Genomic DNA, 23,591 nt, shown 5'->3' with positions numbered 1-23,591 from the left:
CAACGACCCAAAGCACACAGCCAAGACCACGCAGGACAGGCTTCAGGACAAGTCTCTTAATGTCCTTGAGAGGCAAAACCAGAGCCTGGACATAAAACCTGATCGAACATTTCTGGAGAGACCTGAAAATTGCTGTGCAGCGACGCTCGCCGTCCAACTTGACAGAGCTTGAGAGGATCTGCAGAGAAGAATGGGATAAACTCCACAAATACAGGTGTGCCAAGCTTGTAGCGTCATACCCAAGCAGACTCCGGGCTGTAATTGTTGCCAAAGGTGCTTAATGATGTAAATGTGATCAAAAATGTCTAAAATCCTGTTTTTGCTTTGTCATTATGGTGTAGTATTGTGTGTAGATTTAATACATTTTGGAATAAGGCTGTAACATAAAAACTCAAGTGTTCTGAATACTTTCCAAATACAGTGTATGCACTTAAATAGTGAACGGAGGACGCTGTTCCCGTGTTTCATTTTTAAAAATGTTATATTAGGAAAGTTGAGAAATAAATATAGTAGTCCCAGCCTATAGAAAGCTGATGGGATCCTCCTCTTTTAAATAGAGGCCATCACTCTGTTTCCTAACACAATTGTATAGCCTATAGAAATGTTGCGCAACATGAATTCATAGGCTTTCATGAAGTGTTTGATTATATTTTCCATTACATTTGCATTGATGTCAGAGTGATTAGAGGGGCAATAGAGTGCTGAGTACCAGGCAGTTAACAAGTTTGGTAGTCTACTAATGACCATCAGCAGCGTCAGAGCTTGGAGAAGCCTAATTACCATGACTCATGACTCGTGACCGCCGATGTGCCGGTAATACGGTCACCGCAACAGCCCTAACTGTCAATAGAGTCTCTGAATGTCCTTGAGAGGCAAAGCCAGTTAAATAAAGGTTAAATAAAAAAAATAAACTGTACATACCATTATCTTTTCCCAATGATATTCTGTCTATATACACAGCGTATTGATATTCTCACTAATATACCTACTTGGATTGTTATTTCTCGATTTGTTGTTAAGATACAAAAAATGTATGTATTGTATTTGCGAGACATTCTAGTGCACTGTTGGAGCTAGTAACAAAAGCATTTAGCTGCACCTTCATTAACATCTGCAAATCTGTGTATGCGACCAAAATTAGATTTGATACGAATAAAACAAAAACTGAGTGAAAGCTTGAAATGTGCAGTTTAAATATTAATGTGCTGTTTAAATCTGTGTACCAATAACATCCGATTTGAAATGAATACACTTAAACGGAGTGAATCCTTTAAATGTGCTGTTTTACATCCTGTTTAATTGTGCAACCGCAGGAACGCCCCGAATTGCGGGCCGCAATCACACACTACTACAAAATGATACAAAGATTCAGCAGAAAAGGACTAAATGCAATTTCAGGTCAAATAACAACCAAATGTTTATCTTCCAGGACAAATGAGCTAGCAACAACAAGTCCATTAATGTTTCATGTGTGTTTGTCGATGGACAAAATCAACGTGTGAGATGGCGCATGTGGATGTACGCCTTGTGGCTGGGTGTCAGCAGCACGTAAAAGTCAAACAATAAAGACATTGCATCATCAATCTGAACCAAAAACATTTTATTCTATAAAAGGAGTGGGGTAAATCACAACTGTACAGGGGGAAACTGACTTAATGAAACAACATCTCACAGTATCAAAAAGCTCACGTTTTCCTCACTGATCTTTACACATTTGTTCTGTACAAATACAAAAAGAAATAATATTAATGACTTGTATTATTATAACGATAACTGCATTGCACTGAGTAATATAGTACTGGCCCATAAATTACTGCATTCAATAAAAAATACCTAAAATGATGATTTCTTAAGAGTTTTGATTAATGATAAGAAAAAGCACACTCACACACACACACACACACACATCAATCAATTTACCCTTACATTATGTGGTGCCGTATTGCAGAAGTGATGGGTGACTAGCGAATAGTGGATAAACGTGCTTGTTCAGATACAGTAAGGAGCAGATGGTCATGAAGTCTTCAGTCGGATGCTGCCAAGTCTGAACCATAGATGCATGTTCTTGGTCAAGAGCATCACTATCGTGGTGTATTGATGTATTACTGGATGGTTTTCTTTGTGGTATATGGAGTACATTCAAAAGGATTCTGATGTTATTTCATATGGATGAGTTGGTGTCTTGTATTGTATATCACTGGCATTGCCATGTCTATGCAATTGAGGTGGGTTTGACCAACGACAACAGATATGACACATTATCAGTTTTTCGGCATTGGGGTGTGTCCACAATTGCATCCTTCTCTCTATATAGTGCACTACTTTTGACCAGAATTCTAAGGTAATGCACTACATAGGGAATAGGGTGACTTTTGGGATAAGGATATGGTCGAGACGGTTCAGTGCTTGTTGCAGGTCATCATAACTGTTAGGTTAGGGCACCATGTTCACACCGACATGCTCACCAACTTCACGAAAACAAATGCTACTCTCCATGCAACAACAGTGAGCACAACACAAAAGGGACCGATTTTGGGGGATTTTTTTTGTAAAGAAGGAATTTAACTTTTTATACATTTCATTTGTAAATCCATCCAACAGAGGAGAAAAGAAAATACAAATGATATTTTCACATTGTCTAGTCAGTGTTAAAAATAGAACTCCACCTGTTACATTTATTATGCTTTTTGATTTATATACAGAATGTACACTTCTTATTCTTTTTCATTATTCTCATAGTCCTTAACATCTAATATGAACAGTTTACAAAACAAAACAAGTTGCAATCAAATGCATATACTCTTCTAGAAAGATGTGCTTAGTATCATTGTTAGGAGTCGAAGCAGACAATGAGAGAAACTCATAGGAACATTGCATTGCTCTGTGTGGACCAATAAGATCTCTCGGTGCTTCCGGCATGCGCTCAACTCAACTCACACCAAGGCTGGGCTCAGAGTCAGACAAGCATTATCTGCATTTCGTTTTTTAAATTGTCAACAGAAAAGGGATGTTAAATTCGCTCGTGTTTTATTTAGCTAGCGTTTGAAATGATTATGGCTGCTGCGACTGCTAGCGAGACAGCCAAACAATACATGCCCTCTCTGTATGTAAGTCCCACAATAGTGCTGAGCGATTAGTACTTTTTGAGGTCGGTTCATTAAATGCACTATGCATTATGTGGGTTGAATGCTGTAATAACACAGAACAAAACAAATAATAAAAGTCCCATGGTGGTAGTGACTGCCCGTTACTGTGCATCACTTATATTAACCAAGATTTATTCACATCACTTTAATCAAATATTTCAGCTGTTGCGTATATTACATTTGTTTTATTTGCTGACTTTACAGCCTGAACTGTTTGATGTAGGAGGGAGTTGTAGTTTTGTATTTCATTCCAACTCATCTCTATAGAGCTGCTGCCTATGCTGTCTGACAAAATCACTATTTTAGTAGTGCTTCAAAGTAAAATAACGCATATTTTATGACTGCTGAATACCAAATATCAAATCACTTAGATCATGTATTTGCAGGTACAGATACCTTGCGAACCAACAGCTGCTCTCTGTATCCTCTCACCATCATGCATTCTTCTGTCTCTTCCATAGCTGGCGTAAAAGAACACATAGACCAGACAAGTAGATGCGCAATGGATTATGGTCATTGTAGTTATTCACCGCGTTTTATGAGCTAAACTATTTAGAATATTGGCCCTGTTGAAACTACAACTCCCTCCCACATCAAACATTTCAGTCTAGATCTGATTTATTTGTACAGAAACTGTGCAATGAGCTCACTGAAAAAAACGGAACAATGGAATTTAAATAATTGAACTGATGTTGGTCAATTAGTTGTTTGAAAAACGTAAAATAACCGACATTTCAGTTAATCACTCAGCACTAGTACCACAGGAGCTGTGCGTTCCAGTGGCAACACGTACTTAGCCACTGGCTTCAGTACAGCCCTTTGGAGCAAGATCTGTGTATGTCCCAGTAGCAAGATGTATGTTGCTACTTACTCCATAACAGCACTTTGGAGTGAGCTCTTTGTATGTTCCACTAGCAACACATACTTATCCACTGACCCCAGTACAGCGTAAGGAGTGAGGTCTGTGGAAGTTGCATAATCAAGTGAACCCAGAGAGCAGGAGCTAAAAACAGCTAGCTTAAGACATGAAGATCAGTAAATTCCTGATCTAGGATCAGTTTTGCCTTTTAGATCATAATGAATAAGATCGTATGGAAAGGGCAGACCTGATCCTAGATCAAAAATCTTACTCTGTGACTCTGTAAATACAAGCCCTGATCTGAGTCTGGGTAGAAATGCTTGTAACAAAAAAGAGAGTTCCTCGTGACCTGTCGTCAGGACGATAAGACCCCGTTTCCTGGGTAACCCTGAAGACCAAAATAAATGCGCGTTTCTAAAACCAGAGTTTCTCAGATTGACTTTGATTCATTAAGGCGCCGACGAGCAAGAGGTAACACTCTGCTGCCCCAAACACACACTTCTAAAATCATCAGTTCTGATTATTTGTTCCACACACACGTCCATACACACGCAAAAACACACACACACAAGCTCCCCCTAGATCCCTGCGAGAGTTCCATTTGTAATCTCAAACTTTTTTTTCTTATACTTTCACAGCCTCAAACACAATCTAAGGATTTGAAATGGACAAAAAAAGGATGTTATTCTGTTAAGAGCCATTCACTGGCAAAGAGAAGGAGGGAAGGAGAAGAAGGAAAAAAATAACTTTTTTAAACAACAAATACTGTTACTGAACAAACAAGTTACAAATGTAGGGCAAGTGAACATGATTTCATTTCTGATTGAAACGGAGGAAAACAGAATCTTAATAAAAATTCACAGTCTTGTAGCTCCCTGTTTTAGGGGATGAGGGAGTGGAGGGGGGTTGAATTAGATAGAATAGAACAGTTCTACCCCACACACCCCGAGGGGTCTGCGGACTCTGGGAAGAATATGGAGGAGAGGACTTTATGCATCTTCAACTGTCTTTAAATAGCACACGCTTCACTAACGCTCACGCACGCACGCACGCACACACGCGCGCACACACACACACACACAATGCAGGATCACAGAAGTTGAGAAAGAAAATACAGTAAAGGTATCTACAGTATCTTCCCCTCTGAAGTCAACAAACAAGACAAAAGCCACATATCCTTCCCCGCCCCCTTCACCTCCTCTCCGTTCTCTTCCTCCCTCATCTTCTTCCTCTGAGCTGAGTGTATGGTGTAGGCATCCCTGCATCATTTCAAAGTCCGTTCTCTGTCTCTCTCTCAGTCCAGGATAGGATAGGAAGCCATAGAGGAGGTTGGCGTCATGCCATGGTCACACTGAGTGGGGTGTGAGGGAGAGATGAGAAGGTAAGCATTGTGGTGAGGGTGGCTGTGAAGAGTGGTGGACTCCCCCTTCAGGTGCCGGGCAACCAAATAACAACAATGAACTGCTCTCATCATTTACTTTGCAATCTGCTTTCTCCACCTCTTTCATTTCCTGATCTCCATGATGACCCACAGTTCAAATTAGAGGAAGAGGAGAGAAAAGAGACAGGAACAGGAAGTGACAATTCAGGATTTAGCCCCTCCCATCTGAGTTTCAGTTGAGTACCGAGGGGGGGTGGGGGTGGGGGGGGGGTGGTAGTAGGGGGAAGGGTTTAAAGATCAGGGGCCAGAGGTCATGGTTCACATCATGACGTGGCGTCTCCGGTGCAGGGCTAGGTGGTCGGACCGGGAGAAGGAGCGGTCACAGTCGGTGCAGCGGAAGGGCTTGATGCCCGTGTGTTTACGGAAGTGTCGTGTCAGCTCGTCTGACCGGGCGAACCTCCAAGTACAGCCCTCCCATGTACAGTGGTATGGCTTCTCTCCTACAGGGAAGAAGACGGAGTTAGTTGGTTGATTGGTTTAATAGGAAGTACATTCAGTGCATGTAATTGAGAAAAAACGAGGCATCTTCAGATAAGAAGTTATAGTATAGATCTACGCAACGTGCCTATTTTTTTAAATTACTTTTTCCACCTTTATTTAACCAAGTAGGCCAGTTGAGAACAAGTTATCATTCACAACTGTGATCTGGCCAAGATAAAGCAAAGCAGTGCGACAAAAACAACAACAGAGTTACACATGGAATAAACAGACTTACAGTCAATAATACAATAGAAAAATATATGTACAGTGTGTGCAAATGTAGTAAGATTAGGGAGGTAAAGGCAACAAATAGGCCATAGAGGTGAAATAATTACAATTTATCATTAACACTGTCGTGATAGATGTGCAGACGATGATATGAAGTAGAGATACTGGGGTGCAAAAGAGCAAGAGGGTAAATAACAATATGGGGATGAGGGAGTTGGTTGTGCCATTTACAGATGGGCTGTGTACAGGTGCAGCGATCGGTAAGATATAAGTCTCCAGCTTCAGTGATTTTTGCAGTTCGTTCCAGTCATTGGCAGCAGAGAACTGGAAGGAAAGGCGGCCTAAGGGGGTGTTAGCTTTGGGGATGACCAGTGAGATGTACCGACTGGAGCGCTTGCTACGGGTTGGTGTTGCTATGGTGACCAGTGAGCTGAGATAAGGCGGGGCTTTACCTAGCAAAGACTTATAGATGATCTGGAGCCAGTGGGTTTGGCGACGGATATGTAGTGAGGGCCAGCCAGTGAGAGCGTACAGGTCGCAGTGAGAGCATACAGGTCGCAGTGGTGGGTAGTATATGGGTCTTTGGTGACAAAACAGACGGCACTGTGATAGACTGCATCCAATTTGCTGAGTAGAGTGTTGGAGGCTATTTTGTACGAGGATATGTTTGGCAGCATGGGTGAAGGAGGCTTTGTTGTGAAATAGGAAGCCGATTCTAGATTTAATTTTGGATTGGAGATGTTTGATATGAGTCTGGAAGGAGAGTTTACAGTCTAACCAGACACCTAGGTATTTGTAGTTGTCCACATATTCTAAGTCAGAACCGTCCAGAGTAGTGATGCTAGTCGGGCAGGCGGGTGTGGGCAGCAATCGGTTGAAGAGCATGCACTTAGTTTTACTAGCATTTAAGAGCAGTTGGCTACAGCATTGGCTATTCATTGGCTACAGCAGTGTTTCCCAACTCCAGTCGTCGAGAACTCCCAACAGCATAAAAAGTGTGTAGCCTGGGTCAAACATACCTCATTGAACTAATTTAGGGTCAGTTGAATCAGGTGTGCTTGTCTGGGCCTGCAATAAAAATGTGTACTGTTGGGGGTACTTGAGGACTGGAGTTGGAAAACACTAGGCTCCAGAATGCGGGCCCTGGATCAGTCATGGGCTATAGATGAGTATGTGGGCAGGTCAGGGTGTGTGTTACCCAGTGTTGGGGGTATCGCGTTACAGAACTAACAAGTAACGTAATCTGATACATTTTATGAGCAACAGAGTAAAGTAATGCATTACTTGGGTTATTTTATTACAGTTACTTTGTCAAACAACGTGTGTGTTACTTTCAGAATCTTATCTCCACCGGGTGTGTTTCCATGATCCGATCTCGACTTGTTTCCTCATTTAGTTCTTGAGCGAGCGGAGAAAGGGTGTTTTGAGAAATATAATGACGGGCTGCTGTCCATAGAAATGTATAGAGGGCGCACCTCTGATGTCTATACATCTCTATAGGCTGTGTATGTCAGGTCTAACAGAAAGAACTGGCGGCTCCAGGGAAAGATTTTCAATGAAAGGAGAGGAAATCTGTACAGATGTGTGGCTTACAGTATACAGTATACGGCTAATTAAGCAGCGCCACAGATGGAAGGAGAAAGCAGTGATCCAACCTGACTTAGTAAGTAGCCTATCAGATGGAAGGAGAAAGCAGTGATCCAACCTGACTTAGTAAGTAGCCTATCAGATGGAAGGAGAAAGCAGTGATCCAACCTGACTTAGTAAGTAGCCTATCAGATGGAAGGAGAAAGCAGTGATCCAACCTGAGTTAGTAAGTAGCCTATCAGATGGAAGGAGAAAGCAGTGATCCAACCTGACTTAGTAAGTAGCCTATCAGATGGAAGGAGAAACCAGTAATCCAACCTGACTTAGTAAGTAGCCCATCAGATGGAAGGAGAAAGCAGTGATCCAACCTGACTTAGTAAGTAGCCTATCAGATGGAAGGAGAACCAGTGCTCCAACCTGACTTAGTAAGTAGCCCATCAGATGGAAGGAGAAAGCAGTGATCCAACCTGACTTAGTAAGTAGCCCATCAGATGGAAGGAGAAAGCAGTGATCCAACCTGACTTAGTAAGTAGCCCATCAGATGGAAGGAGAAAGCAGTGATCCAACCTGACTTAGTAAGTAGCCTATCAGATGGAAGGAGAAACCAGTGATCCAACCTGACTTAGTAAGTAGCCTATCAGATGGAAGGAGAAAGCAGTGATTCAACCTGACTTAGTAAGTAGCCTATCAGATGGAAGGAGAAAGCAGTGAACCAACCTGACTTAGTAAGTAGCCTATCAGATGGAAGGAGAAAGCAGTGATCCAACCTGACTTAGTAAGTAGCCTATCAGATGGAAGGAGAAACCAGTGAACCAACCTGACTTAGTAAGCCTATCAGATGGAAGGAGAAAGCAGTGATCCAGTGAAGTAGCCTATCAGATGGAAGGAGAAAGCAGTGATCCAACCTGACTTAGTAAGTAGCCTATCAGATGGAAGGAGAAAGCAGTGATCCAACCTGACTTAGTAAGTAGCCTATCAGATGGAAGGAGAAAGCAGTGATCCAACCTGACTTAGTAAGTAGCCTATCTTTGGTAGAGTACGCAGTTAAACAAACAATGAAATAAACTGTGAGATTGGGATTTTTTTCCATGAAAGCAAAGCAAAGTAATATAACTCGTTACTTACCACACAAAGTAATATTGTAAAGTAGCGTTACTTTTGCCAAAAAAGTTTCAGTTAGTAATACATTACTTTCCCAACACTGGTGTTACCTGTGTGTATCCTGCGGTGGGCTTTAAGGTGTGAGCTCTTGGTGTACACCTTGTTACAGCCATCATAGTCACACATATGGACACGCCTCCTCTTCATATCCGGCGAATCAGGATCCACCTGCATGTCCATGTCTACGCCCGACCTGAGAGTGACAAAGAGAGAGAGAGAGAGGGCAGACATTATATGGGTGAGGCTGGAGTGAGATGCACTGAGTCATGTATTTAGTGAAATGACAGAATGTCAGAGGATCACCTGTATTAGCAGGATTACTAGAAAGCAGCTAGCTACCGGTGTATTAACTCTTCAGACCTGGGTTCAAATCATATTTGAAATGTTATTAGGATCATTATTTGAATTTGAATTTCACCGGGACAGTGCACATTAACCAACACCAATATTACAGTAGTGCAACTTCCATGGAAATGTGCTGGGGGTAGAAAAAGAGGTCATTTGCACCAGTAGTCTCTGGGCAGGTAAGGGCCTTTACACAGCCACAATGCACATACAAATAGTCACTAAAACAATAGAAAATACAAGTACATGACATCCAATAGAATATGAGTATAACAGCAACGACATATTGAAATACTTCATGTGGGCTTGATAAAAGGTCTTTAAATGTTAAGTGTTACATGAGCAGCCATGTTCTATAAGGTTTACCTCCCCAACCCCACCCATACTGTCTAAGCCCTAACTAAACCTAGAAGGAAAGGACTGTGATGTAACACCTATGGGGAACTGCCCTAGTGTGGCTGACTGGACAATTAACACCTATCCATGGGTTTATTGTTCATGCGCTCTATTGTACGGATCTGTATGATTGATGAATAGAAGTCTTACAAATGATTTTGTCATTGCTGCATCATCATTAGGTGACACTATTCGGACGAATCCTAACTTCCAATTTTATTTACTTAGTCAAGCATTGATGTCAATGGGAAGTTGTGATTTGCCACTACGAATTTGGACATGGCTACATGAGGGAACTACACTGAACAGAAATATCAATGGGAAGTTGTGATTCGCCCCTACGTATTTGGACATGGCTACATGAGGGAACTACACTGAACAGAAATATAAACACAACATGTAAAGTATTGGTCCCATCTTTCATGAGCTGAAAAGATCCCAGAAATGTTCCATTCCAAAAAACAGCTTATTTCTCAAAAATATTGTGCACAAATTTGTTTAAATCCCTGTTAGTAAGCGTTGCCTTTGCCAAGATATTCCATCCACCTGACAGGTGTGGAATATCAAGAAGTTGATTAAACAGCATGACGATTACACAGGAGCACCTTGCGCTGGAGACAATAAAAGGCCACTATAAAATGTGCAGTTTGGTCACACAACACAATGCCACAGCTGCCTCAAGTTTGGAGGGAGCATTGAATTGGCATGTTGACTGCAGGAATGTCCACGAGAGCTGTTGCCAGAGAATTTAATGTTAATTTCTCTACCAGCCGCCCTCACAACCACAAACCACGTGTAACTATGCAGCCCAGTACTTACACATTCGGCTTCTTCACCTGCGGGATGGTCTGACAGCAGATGAAACTGTGGGTTTGCACAACTGAAGAATTTCTGCACAAACTGCCAGAAACCCTCTCAGGAAAGTTCATCTGCGTGCTCGTCGTCCTCACCAGGGTCTTAATCTGACTGCAGTTCAGCATCGTAACCGACTTCAGTGGGCAAATGCTCACCTTCGATGGCCATTTGCTCTTCATGGATGAATCCCGGGTTTCAACTCTACCGGGCAGATGGCAGACAGTGTGTATGGCATTGTGTGGGTAAGCGGTTTTCCTATGTCAATGTTGTGAACAGAGTGCCCCATGGTGGTGGGTTTACGGTATGTGCAGGCATAAACTATGGACAACAAACTCAAATGCATTTTATCGATGGCAATTTGAATGCACAGAGATACCGTGACGAGATCCTGAGGACCATTGTCGTGCCATTCATCTGCCGCCATCACCTCATATTTCAGCATGATAATGCACGGCCCCATGTTACAAAGATCTGTACACAATTCCTGGAAGCTGAAAATGTCCCAGTTCTTCCATAGCCTGCATACTCACCAGACATGTCACACATTGAGCATGTTTGGGATGCTCTGGATCAACGTGTACAACAGCGTGTTCCAGTTCCCGCCTATATCCAGCAACTTTGCACAGCCATTGAAGAGGAGTGGGACAACATTCCACAGGTCACAATCAACAGCCTGTGTCATGCCGCTTGAGGCAAATGGTGGTAACATCAGATAATGACTGACCGAATACAAACAGTGTAGCTATTCCCTCCGCAAGCCAATCAAACAAGTTAAGCGTCAGTATAGAGACAAAGTAGAGTCGCAATTCAACGGTTCAGACACAAGAGGTATGTGGCAGGGTCTACAGTCAATCACGGATTACAAAAAGAAAACCAGCCCCGTCGCGGACCAGGATGCCTTGCTCCCAGACAGACTAAACAACTTATTTGCTCGCTTTGAGGACAATACAGTGCCACTGACACGGCCCGCTACCAAAACCTGCGGACTCTCCTTCACTGCAGCCGACGTGAGTAAAACATTTAAACGTATTAACCCTCGCAAGGCTGCAGGCCCAGACGACATCCCCAGCCGCGTCCTCAGAGCATGACCAGCTGGCACAATCCTTATCCCAGTCTGCTGTTCCCACATGCTTCAAGAGGGCCACCATTGTTCCTGTTCCCAAGAAAGCTAAGGTAACTGAACTAAACGACTACCGCCCCGTAGCACTCACTTTCGTTATCATGAAGTGCTTTGAGAGACTAGTCAAGGACCATATCACCTCCACCCTACCTGATACCCTAGGTCTCGACCCCGCCCTGTGCGACTGGGTACAGGACTTGCTGACGGGCCGCCCTCAGGTGGTGAGGGTAGGTAACAACATCTCCACCTCGCTGATCCTCAACACTGGGGCCCCACAAGGGTGCGTTCTAAGCCCTCTCCTGTACTCCCTGTTCACCCATGACTGGGTGGCCATGCACGCCTCCAACTCAATCATCAAGTTTGCAGGCGACGCGACAGTGTTAGGCATGATTACCAACAACGACGAGACGGCCTACAGGGAGGAGGTGAGGGCCCTCGGAGTGTAGTGTCAGGAAAATAACCTCACACTCAACGTCAACAAAACAAAGGAGGTGATCGTGGACTTCAGGAAACAGCAGAGGGAACACCCCCCTTATCCACATCGACGGGACAGTAGTGGAGAGGGTAGAAAGTTTTATGTTCCTCGGCGTACACATCACGGACAAACTGAATTGGTCCACCCACACAGACAGCGTGGTGAAGAAGGCGCCAACCTCAGGAGCCTGAAGAAATTCGGCTTGTCACCAAAAGCCCTCACAAACTTTTACAGATGCACAATCGAGAGCATCCTGTCGGGCTGTATCACCGCCTGGTATGGCAACTGCTCCACCCACAACCATAAAGCTCTCCAGAGGGTAGTGAGGTCTGCACAATGCATCACCGGGGGCAAACTACCTGCCCTCCAGGACACCTACACCAACCAATGTCACAGGAAGGCCATAAAGATCATCAAGGACAACAACCACCCGAGCGACTGCCTGTTCACCCCGTTATCATCCAGAAGGCGAGGTCAGTATAGGTGCATCAGCAGGGACCAAGAGACTGAAAAACAACTTCTATTTCAAGGCCATCAGACTGTTAACAGCCAACACTAACATTGAGTGGCTGCTGCCAACATACTGACTCAACTCAAGCTCACTTTAATAATGGAAATGGATGTAAAAAATGTATCACTAGCCACTTTAAACAATGCCACTTAATATAATGTTTACATACCCTACATTACTCATCTCATATGTATATGCTGTACTCTATACCATCTACTGCATCTTGCCTATGCCGTTCTGTACCATCACTCATTCATATATCTTTATGTACATATTCTTCATCCCTTTACACTTGTGTGTATAAGGTAGTTGTTGTGAAATTGTTAGGTTAGATTATTCGTTGGTTATTACTGCATTGACGGAACTAGAAGCACAAGCATTTCGCTACACTCGCATTAACATCTGCTAACCATGTGTATGTGACAAATAAAATTAGATTTGGTTCTCTGATCCACGCTCCTACATTACATTTAAGGTATTTGTGACCAACAGATGCATATCTGTATTCCCAGTCATGTGAAATCCATAGATATGGCCTAATGTGTTGATTTCGATGAACTGTAACTCAGTAAAATCTTTGAAATTGTTGCATTTATATTTTTGTTCAGTATACATACATAATAGTCAAATACACCATGTTCATTTAAATGATTCTAACAGAGCCTCACTCCTGGTAATCACTGATGACTAAGTTTATTGTTTAGGTTCATCACAGTTAATAGTGATCTATGATCCCTGGGTGAAGTTACAGGCCACAGGCAGCAGAGAGGGCTAGAGAGTAACTGTTGAAAACCCATACAGCTGGACAGCTTCCAGTTCAATGCTGATCTCTCCTCTCTCTTCCCTCCTTTCCTTCCTCTCGCTCTCCCTCCCATCCTCCGGGTTCCTCGCGGCCGGCCTTCCCCTTCTCCACCCTGCCTGCCAACTAGTTCACTCCTTTCTCTTTCTCTCTTCTCTCTCTCTCTCTCTGTCGTTGGCTCAAACACACTAAAGAATAGAATAGTATTCCTTCTTCACCCCATCCCGCCTCTAACACACTCACTCACCCCGCTCCTTCTCTTTCTCTCTCTCCAAACCGTTTATAAGGAGGTGTGACGGCAAACTGCATTACGTAACCTTGTTTACACCCAGTTCTGTGACAACCCTGCCCAGCAACACACACAAACACACAAACACACGTCAGCTAAGTGAACTCTCCAAGCACACACCCTGCATTTCAGTTAGATCGAGTGCAGCAAGCTCTGACACACACACACACACACACACACACACACACACACACACACACACACACACGTCAGCTAAGTGAACTCTCCAAGCACACACCCTGCATTTCAGCTCGATAGAGTGCAGCAAGCTCTGACACACACACACACACACACACACACAAACACACGTCAGCTAAGTGAACTCTCCAAGCACACACCCTGCATTTCAGTTAGATAGAGTGCAGCAAGCTCTGACACACACACACACACACAAAGCTACGCCTTGGGGTGTTGAGGTTGCTGCATCCTCCTACCAAATAGAGATACACATGAATACATTCTGTCTCTCTCGGTTGCTGCCTCACTACACATTGTGTGCCACATACACACTGCCTCTCCTCCAGTGTTCAGGGGTTATGTAAGGGTCCAGAGAAGAGCAGTGCTGCAGTAATGTGATTAATGCCAGAGAGAAGAGAGGAGCTCACCACAGCCAAACCCCCAGTGAAGGGGCAAATTCACCCTATATCACTTTTCTCTAATACACTCAAACCCAGTCCTGCAAAACACTCTCCCTGTATCACTCTACTCCTACAGCGCAGAAAGTATTCATACCCCTTGACTTATTCCACATTTTGTTGTGTTACATCCTGAATTCAAATAGATTAAATATATTTTTTTCCTTATGGGAGGACCTGCTAATTCCCAGTAGTGAAGACATGCTTTTACAGCTTAAAAAAAAAATATCACTGAAAATGAAACACAAAAATGTCTCATTTACATAAGTATTCACACATTCCAAATTGAGCTCAGGTGCATCCAATTTCCTTTGATCATCATTGAGATGAGTGATCCTCATTTACATTTACATTTAAGTCATTTAGCAGACGCTCTTATCCAGAGCGACTTACAAATTGGTGCGTTCACCTTAAGACATCCAGTGGAACAGCCACTTTACAATAGTGCATCTAAATCTTTTAAGGGGGGTGAGAAGGATTACTTTATCCTATCCTAGGTATTCCTGAAAGAGGTGGGGTTTCAGGTGTCTCCGGAAGGTGGTGATTGACTCCGCTGTCCTGGCGTCGTCAGGGAGTTTGTTCCACCATTGGGGGGCCAGAGCAGCGAACAGTTTTGACTGGGCTGCGCGGGAACTGTACTTCCTCAGTGGTAGGGAGGCGAGCAGGCCAGAGGTGGATGAACGCAGTGCCCTTGTTTGGGTGTAGGGCCTGATCAGAGCCTGGAGGTACTGAGGTGCCGTTCCCCTCACAGCTCCGTAGGCAAGCACCATGGTCTTGTAGCGGATGCGAGCTTCAACTGGAAGCCAGTGGAGAGAGCGGAGGAGCGGGGTGACGTGAGAGAACTTGGGAAGGTTGAACACCAGACGGGCTGCGGCGTTCTGGATGAGTTGTAGGGGTTTAATGGCACAGGCAGGGAGCCCAGCCAACAGCGAGTTGCAGTAATCCAGACGGGAGATGACAAGTGCCTGGATTAGGACCTGCGCTGCTTCCTGTGTGAGGCAGGGTCGTACTCTGCGGATGTTGTAGAGCATGAACCTACAAGAACGGGCCACCGCCTTGATGTTAGTTGAGAACGACAGGGTGTTGTCCAGGATCACGCCAAGGTTCTTAGCGCTCTGGGAGGAGGACACAATGGAGTTGTCAACCGTGATGGCGAGATCATGGAATGGGCAGTCCTTCCCCGGGAGGAAGAGCAGCTCCGTCTTGCCGAGGTTCAGCTTGAGGTGGTGATCCGTCATCCACACTGATATGTCTGCCAGACATGCAGAGATGCGTTTCGCCACCTGGTCATCAGAAGGGGAAAGGAGAAGATTAATTGTGTGTCGTCTGCATAGCAATGATAGGAGAGACCATGTGAGGTTATGACAGAGCCAAGTGACTTGGTGTATAGCGAGAATAGGAGAGGGCCTAGAACAGAGCCCTGGGGACGCCAGTGGTGAGAGCGCGTGGTGAGGAGACAGATTCTCGCCACGCCACCTGGTAGGAGCGACCTGTCAGGTAGGACGCAATCCAAGCGTGGGCCGCGCCGGAGATGCCCAACTCGGAGAGGGTGGAGAGGAGGATCTGATGGTTCACAGTATCGAAGGCAGCCGATAGGTCTAGAAGGATGAGAGCAGAGGAGAGAGAGTTAGCTTTAGCAGTGCGGAGGGCCTCCGTGATACAGAGAAGAGCAGTCTCAGTTGAATGACTAGTCTTGAAACCTGACTGATTTGGATCAAGAAGGTCATTCTGAGAGAGATAGCGGGAGAGCTGGCCAAGGACGGCACGTTCAAGAGTTTTGGAGAGAAAAGAAAGAAGGGATACTGGTCTGTAGTTGTTGACATCGGAGGGATCGAGTGTAGGTTTTTTCAGAAGGGGTGCAACTCTCACTCTCTTGAAGACAGAAGGGACGTAGCCAGCGGTCAGGGATGAGTTGATGAGCGAGGTGAGGTAAGGGAGAAGGTCTCCGGAAATGGTCTGGAGAAGAGAGGAGGGAATAGGGTCAAGCGGGCAGGTTGTTGGGCGGCCGGCCGTCACAAGACGCGAGATTTCATCTGGAGAGAGAGGTGAGAAAGAGGTCAGAGCACAGGGTAGGGCAGTGTGAGCAGAACCAGCGGTGTCGTTTGACTTAGCAAACGAGGATCGGATGTCGTCGACCTTCTTTTCAAAATGGTTGACGAAGTCATCTGCAGAGAGGGAGGAGGGGGGGGGGGGAGGAGGATTCAGGAGGGAGGAGAAGGTGGCAAAGAGCTTCCTAGGGTTAGAGGCAGATGCTTGGAATTTAGAGTGGTAGAAAGTGGCTTTAGCAGCAGAGACAGAAGAGGAAAATGTAGAGAGGAGGGAGTGAAAGGATGCCAGGTCCGCAGGGAGGCGAGTTTTCCTCCATTTCCGCTCGGCTGCCCGGAGCCCTGTTCTGTGAGCTCGCAATGAGTCGTCGAGCCACGGAGCAGGAGGGGAGGACCGAGCCGGCCTGGAGGATAGGGGACATAGAGAATTAAGGGATGCAGAAAGGGAGGAGAGGAGGGTTGAGGAGGCAGAATCAGGAGATAGGTTGGAGAAGGTTTGAGCAGAGGGAAGAGATGATAGGATGGAAGAGGAGAGAGTAGCGGGGAGAGAGAGCGAAGATTGGGACGGCGCGATACCATCCGAGTAGGGGCAGTGTGGGAAGTGTTGGATGAGAGCAAGAGGGAAAAGGATACAAGGTAGTGGTCGGAGACTTGGAGGGGAGTTGCAGTGAGGTTAGTGGAAGAACAGCATCTAGTAAAGATGAGGTCGAGCGTATTGCCTGCCTTGTGAGTAGAGGGGGAAGGTGAGAGGGTGAGGTCAAAAGAGGAGAGGAGTGGAAAGAAGGAGGCAGAGAGGAATGAGTCAAAGGTAGACGTGGGGAGGTTAAAGTCGCCCAGAACTGTGAGAGGTGAGCCGTCCTCAGGAAAGGAGCTTATCACTGTCAAACGCTCCCTAAAACACTTCTGCGAGCAGGCCTTTCTAATCGACCTGGCCCGGGTATCCTGGAAGGATATTGACCTCATCCCGTCAGTTGAGGATGCCTGGTCATTCTTTAAAAGTAACTTCCTCACCATTTTAGATAAGCATGCTCCGTTCAAAAAATGCAGAACTAAGAACAGATATAGCCCTTGGTTCACTCCAGCACAAAAACTTCCTGTGGCGGACTGCAATAGCATCGTAGTCCCCGCGATATGCAACTCTTCACGGAAGTCAGGAACCAATACACGCAGTCAGTCAGGAAAGCAAAGGCCAGCTTTTTCAAGCAGAAATTTGCATCCTGTAGCTCTAACTCCAAAAAGTTCTGGGACACTGTAAAGTCCATGGAGAACAAGAGCACTTTCTCCCAGCTGCCCACTGATTTGAGGCTATGTAACACCACCGATAAATCCATGATAATCGAAAACTTCAACAAGCATTTCTCAACAGCTGGCCATGCCTTCCTCCTGGCAACTCCAACCTCGCCCCCCCCCCCCCCCCGCAGCTACTCGCCCAAGCCTCCTTTACCCACATCCAGATAGCAGATGTTCTGAAAGAGCTGCAAAACCTGGACCCATACAATTTCTGAAACTATCTGCCGCCATTGTCGCAACCCCTATTACCAGCCTGTTCAACCTCTCTTTTGTATCGTCTGAGATCCCCAAGGATTGGAAAGCTGCCGCGGCCCTCTTCAAAGGGGAGACACCCTGGACCCAAACTGTTACAGACCTATATCCATCCTGCCCTGCCTATCTAAGGTCTTCGAAAGCCAAGTCAACAATACTGACCATCTCGAATCCCACCGTATCTTCTCCGCTGTGCAATCTGGTTTCCGAGCCGGTCACGGGTGCACCTCAGCCACGCTTAAGGTACTGAACGATATCATAACCGCCATCGTTAAAAGACAGTACTGTGCAGCCATCTTCATCGACCTGGCCAAGGCTTTCGACTCTGTCAATCACCATATTCTTATCGGCAGCCTCAGTTTTTCTAATGACTGCCTTGCCTGGTTCACCAACTCCTTTGCAGACAGAGTTCAGTGTGTCAAATCGGAGGGCATGTTGTCCGGTCCTCTGGCAGTCTCTATGGGGGTGCCACAGGGTTCAATTCTCGGCCGATTCTTTTCTCTGTATATATCAATGATGTTGCTCTTGCTGCGGACGATTCCCTGATCCACCTCTACGCAGACGACACCATTCTGTATACTTCTGGCCCTTCCTTGGACACTGTGCTATCTAACCTCCAAACGAGCTTCAATGCCATACAACACTCCTTCCGTGGCCTCCAACTGCTCTTAAACGCTAGTAAAACCAAATGCATGCTTTTCAACCGTTCGCTGCCTGCACCCGCACGCCCGACTAGCATCACCACCCTGGATGGTTACGACCTAGAATATGTCGACATCTATAAGTACCTAGGTGTCTGGCTAGACTGTAAACTCTCCTTCCAGACTCATATCAAACATATCCAATCCAAAATCAAATCTAGAGTCGGCTTTCTATTTCGCAACAAAGCCTCCTTCACTCACATCGCCAAACTTACCCTAGTAAAACTGACTATCCTACCGATCCTCGACTTCGGCGATGTCATCTACAAAATAGCTTCCAATACTCTACTCAGCAAACTAAATCCGTTTTGTTACTAAAGCACCTTATACCACCCACCACTGCGACCTGTATGCTCTAGTCGGCTTGCCCTTGCTACATATTCGTCGCCAGACCCACTGGCTCCAGGTCATCTACAAGTCCATGCTAGGTAAAGCTCTGCCTTATCTCAGTTAACTGGTCACGATGGCAACACCCACCCGTAGCATGCGCTCCAGCAGGTGTATCTCACTGATCATCCCTAAAGCCAACACCTCATTTGGCCGCCTTTCCTTCCAGTTCTCTGCTACCTGTGACTGGAACGAATTGCAAAAATCGCTGAAGTTGGAGACTTTTATTTCCCTCACCAACTTTAAACATCTGCTATCTGAGCAGCTAACCGATCGCTGCAGCTGTACATAGTCCATCTGTAAATAGCCCACCCAATTTACCTACCTCATCCCCATACGGCAGGGTAGCCTAGCGGTTAGAGCATTGGACTAGTAACTGAAAGGTTGCAAGTTCAAATCCCCGAGCTGACAAGGTACAAAATCTGTCGTTCTGCCCCTGAACAGGCAGTTAACCCACTGTTCCTAGGCCGTCATTGAAAATAAGAATTTGTTCTTAACTGACTTGCCTAGTAAAATAAAGGTAAAAAATAAAAATATATATATTTTTTTTACTTTTCTGCTCTTTTGCACACCAGTATCTCTACTTGCACATGTTCATCTGATCATTTATCACTCCAATGTTAATCTTCTAAATTGTAATTATCCGCCTACCTCCTCATGCCTTTTGCACACAATGTATATAGACTCTTTTTTTTCTCTACTGTGTTATTGACTTGTTAATTGTTTACCCCATGTGTAACTCTGTGTTGTTGTCAGTTCACACTGCTATGCTTTATCTTGGCCAGGTCACAGTTGTAAATGAGAACTTGTTCTCAACTAGCCTACCTGGTTAAATAAAGGTAAAATAAAATAAAAAATCTAGGGGGTGTTGCAATTTTCCAAGAGCACAGTGGGAAATGGAAAAAGTATGGAACTACCTAGACTGTCTAGAGCTGGCCGTCCAACCAAACTGAGCAACTGGGCAAGAGGTGGTGACCAAGAACACAACGACCACTCTGACAGAACTACAGAGTTCCTTAGCTGAGACAGGACAACAGTCTCTGTAGCACTTCACCAAATTGGGTTTTATGGGAGAGTGGCCAGACGGAAGCCAGATCAAACCCGTGTCTGTAGTGACGCCTCGAGCACTGCGATGCTGCGCCACTCGGGAGGCCCTGTATTTCAATACATATGCAAACATTTCTACAAAGATGTTTTCACTTTGTCGCTATGGGGTATAGTGTGTAGATGGGTGAGAAAAAAATCTATTGAATCCAATTTGAATTCAGGCTGTAACAACAAAATGTGGAATAAGTCAAGGGGTATGAATACTTTATGAAGGCAGTGTATGACAGGACTACTCAACTACCCACAAATCATGCAAGATATCTTCTGAAATAAGTATTGTTCTCGTATATTGATGAAAAAAACAAACAAATGTATCACCCCAGCCTCCATCCTCTGAAGGCGTCAGCCTGCTTCAGTTCGGCTGGCGCTTGCCGAGCTCGTTCCCTTAAAAGGCCTTCGCTTGAAAAAAAAAGTTTGTCCATTTTGAGACGCCGTAGCCAGGAGCCAGATTTATCTATGATAACTCAAGGAATCTGTCATACATTTTTGCCGAGGAGATCTTAGTTGCGCAATTTTACATCTGACTAAGATGTTTGGTGCAGTATTTCTCAAGTGAAAAAATGTGCATGAGTACAAGTCTCTTGTTGAATGACAACAGGCACTTCATTGAAGAATCCATACTGTTGACCAATCGCCGACAAGGGGGCGTAGACTTCGGATACCGAGAAAGAAAAAGGTGTGCCCGAACAGCTGATAAGACCCTTGCCGATGTCCAAAACGAACAGAAACGTCACAAAATGTTGTCATAATAGATGCACAAACTGTTTCTGAACTCTTTTGGCTGGGAAGCATGCGGAAGCCTTAACACTCACCCTGTGTCCAAAGAAGGAAGCTGAGTCCTACAGTACCACCACCCTGTGTCCAGGCCTATACCACCACCTTCCATTATCTGACACTCACCCTGTGTCCAGTCCCGGTGTACTGAAGGAAGCTGAACCCGACTCTGTCCCACTCTCCACATCACTGTCACTCTGGTACTCCACTGGGGACGCCGAGCCAGGCTTGATACGCACTGTAGGGAGAAAAGGGTAGACGGAGAAAGGGGGGAGGGAGAGAGATGAAGATGAAGAGCGAGGGAAGAAAGAGAGAGAGGAAGAAAGATGGGTATAAATAGAGAAAGACAAACAACAGGGGTTAGCAACTTAAATCCAGCATTAACACACAGTACTTGGCAACACAAAAGGTAAGTCAAGGCATCCCAGCTGAGCTCATTTGAATTTCTATTTGGGTGTGAGAGAATTCCTCATTATACATAGGTATGGTTGGCTGTGCTGCAGAGGCTGCTGATTGTATTTGTGAACCCCCCTCTCCCCTCTCCCTTAGTGGGTCAGAATGTGGTGAGTGCACTGTTTAAAGGTTCTCTTGCCTGAGGATGAGTGAGGGTTGTTTGTGATGATGGGGTTGGGATGGGGGTAAATAACTGTCCTTTGTACGTTGGGATAACCAACCACCTGTTAACCCTAATACCCCTGAAACCCACCTTATTCAAAGGCAAAACGACCCATCTCCTCTCTTCTAGAACTCTTCCCCCTTCTAAAAGTCCTTCCCTCCGTACTCCACCCTCTCTCCGTACTCCACCCCTCTTTCCCGTGCCCCGCCCTCTCTCCCGTGCCCCACCCTCTCTCCCGTGCCCCACCCTCTCTCCCGTGCTCCACCCTCTCTCCCGTGCCCCACCCTCTCTCCCGTGCCCCACCCTTTCTCCCGTGCCCCACCCTCTCTCTCCCGTGCCGCACCCTTTCGCTCTCCCGTGCCCCACCCTCTCTCTCTCCCGTGCCCCACCCTCTCTCTCTCCGTGCCACACCCTCTCTCTCTCCGTGCCACACCCTCTCTCTCTCCCGTGCCACACCCTCTCTCTCTCCCGTGCCACACCCTCTCTCTCCCGTGCCACACCCTCTCTCTCCCGTGCACCACCCTCTCCCGTGCCCCACCCTCTCTCTCTCCCGTGCTCCACCCTCTCTCCCGTGCCCCACCCTCTCTCCCGTGCCCCACCCTCTCTCCCGTGCCCCACCCTCTCTCCCGTGCCCCACCCTCTCTCCCGTGCTCCACCCTCTCTCCCGTGCTCCACCCTCTCTCCCGTGCCCCACCCTCTCTCCCGTGCCCCACCCTCTCTCCCGTGCCCCACCCTCTCTCCCATGAAATGTATTTCATGTAAGGAACTCAGTCCGGCTTTCAACTTACTCTTGAAAGTTGTAATAGTATAACGCACAAGGTGCAATTTGGAAATATTGACATGAATACACGTTAGACATGGCAAAATGTATAGAATTGCAAGAAAATTTGCTTTAAAACCAACAAAATTATCTCTCCGCCAAACAAGAGGGGTGTGAACAGTTTGTGTCATGAACAGTGCTTGTCCCCATAGAAACAGACATGGCAAGGGATTGCACCCCTCTCCAGCATGGCCTCATGGTGAGTAGTCGGTCTGCAAACATTTTGGAGAAAATGGTGAGCAAGTTAGTAAATCTTCACGGATTATTTTTTTAAATTATTATTATTATTATTTTTTTTAAATGTCACTACCGAACATCTAATTTATCAAGAAATATGTAAAGTACGGTTTTGGGACTAAAGTACAGGTAACTGCCAAAATAAAAGGACACACCAACAGAGTGTCTTAATAGGGCGTTGGGCCATCACGAGCCACCAGAACAGCTTCAATGCGCTTTGGCATAGATTTTACAAGTGTCTGGCATTCCATTGGAGGGATGCGACTAGGGCTGTGGCCGTCACGAAATTTAGTCAGCCGGCGATTGTCAAGCAAATAACTGTTGGTCTTACGGTAATTGACCGTTAATTAACAAACAAATTAAGCATCTCCGGGCTTCCACACTTCCACCGATGCAGACCTTTGGAACAGCTACATTTTAAAAAGTCTAATAAATCCATGTAATATAGCCAACGCTTTCACAAATCCATTATTTATTTTAGACAGGTCTAAAGAAACATGATATCAAGAAAATGTAGTTTATTTCAGAAGAACAGAATGGCATATAGAGTATGCTATTCTGCATATTTAAGTGTATGATTTGATAGAGCAGTCTGAGCGGTGGTGGGCAGCAGCAGGCTGGTAAGCATTCATTCAAACAGCACTTTCCTGCGTTTGCCGGCAGCTCTTAGCAATGCTTGAAGCACAGCGCTGTTTATGACTTCAAGCCTATCAACTCCCGAGATTAGGCTGGCAATACTAAAGTGCCTATAAGAACATCCAACAGTCAAAGGTTAATGAAATACAAATGGTATAGAGGGAAATTGTCCTATAATTGCGATAATAACTACAACCTAAAACTTCTTACCTGGGAATATTGAAGACTCATGTTAAAAGGAACCACCAGCTTTCATATGTTCTCATGTTCTGAGCAAGGAACTTAAACGTTAGCTTTTTTACATGGCACATATTGCACTTTTACTTTCTATGGACTACACTACATGAGGTGTGATACTAACCTTATTACAACATATAGGACTATGGACTAGACTACATG

At 45.3% G+C, this 23,591-nt stretch overlaps 1 protein-coding gene across 3 annotated transcripts in view; it reads right to left on the bottom strand.

Moving 5' to 3' along the window:
• Positions 1-1,583: 1,583 nt before the first annotated feature.
• klf8 (Kruppel like factor 8) overlaps positions 1,584-23,591 on the bottom strand; it is a 112,141-nt gene continuing 90,133 nt past the window's right edge. For all 3 annotated transcript variants that reach the window (XM_029629960.2, XM_029629962.2, XM_029629961.2), the window contains exons 5-7: positions 21,010-21,121; positions 8,953-9,095; positions 1,584-5,886 (exon numbers count right to left, since the gene is read on the bottom strand). In XM_029629960.2, the coding sequence (XP_029485820.2) occupies positions 5,705-5,886; positions 8,953-9,095; positions 21,010-21,121 (437 nt within the window). In that variant the 3' untranslated portion in view covers positions 1,584-5,704. The remainder of the gene's footprint in view (positions 5,887-8,952; positions 9,096-21,009; positions 21,122-23,591) is intronic.

This window comes from Oncorhynchus nerka, linkage group LG23 (assembly GCF_034236695.1).
Source record: "Oncorhynchus nerka isolate Pitt River linkage group LG23, Oner_Uvic_2.0, whole genome shotgun sequence".
NCBI classification, from domain to species: Eukaryota; Metazoa; Chordata; class Actinopteri; order Salmoniformes; family Salmonidae; genus Oncorhynchus; species Oncorhynchus nerka.
Note: the sequence above shows the minus strand (reverse complement) of the source record. Positions and strands in the feature narration are given on the sequence as shown.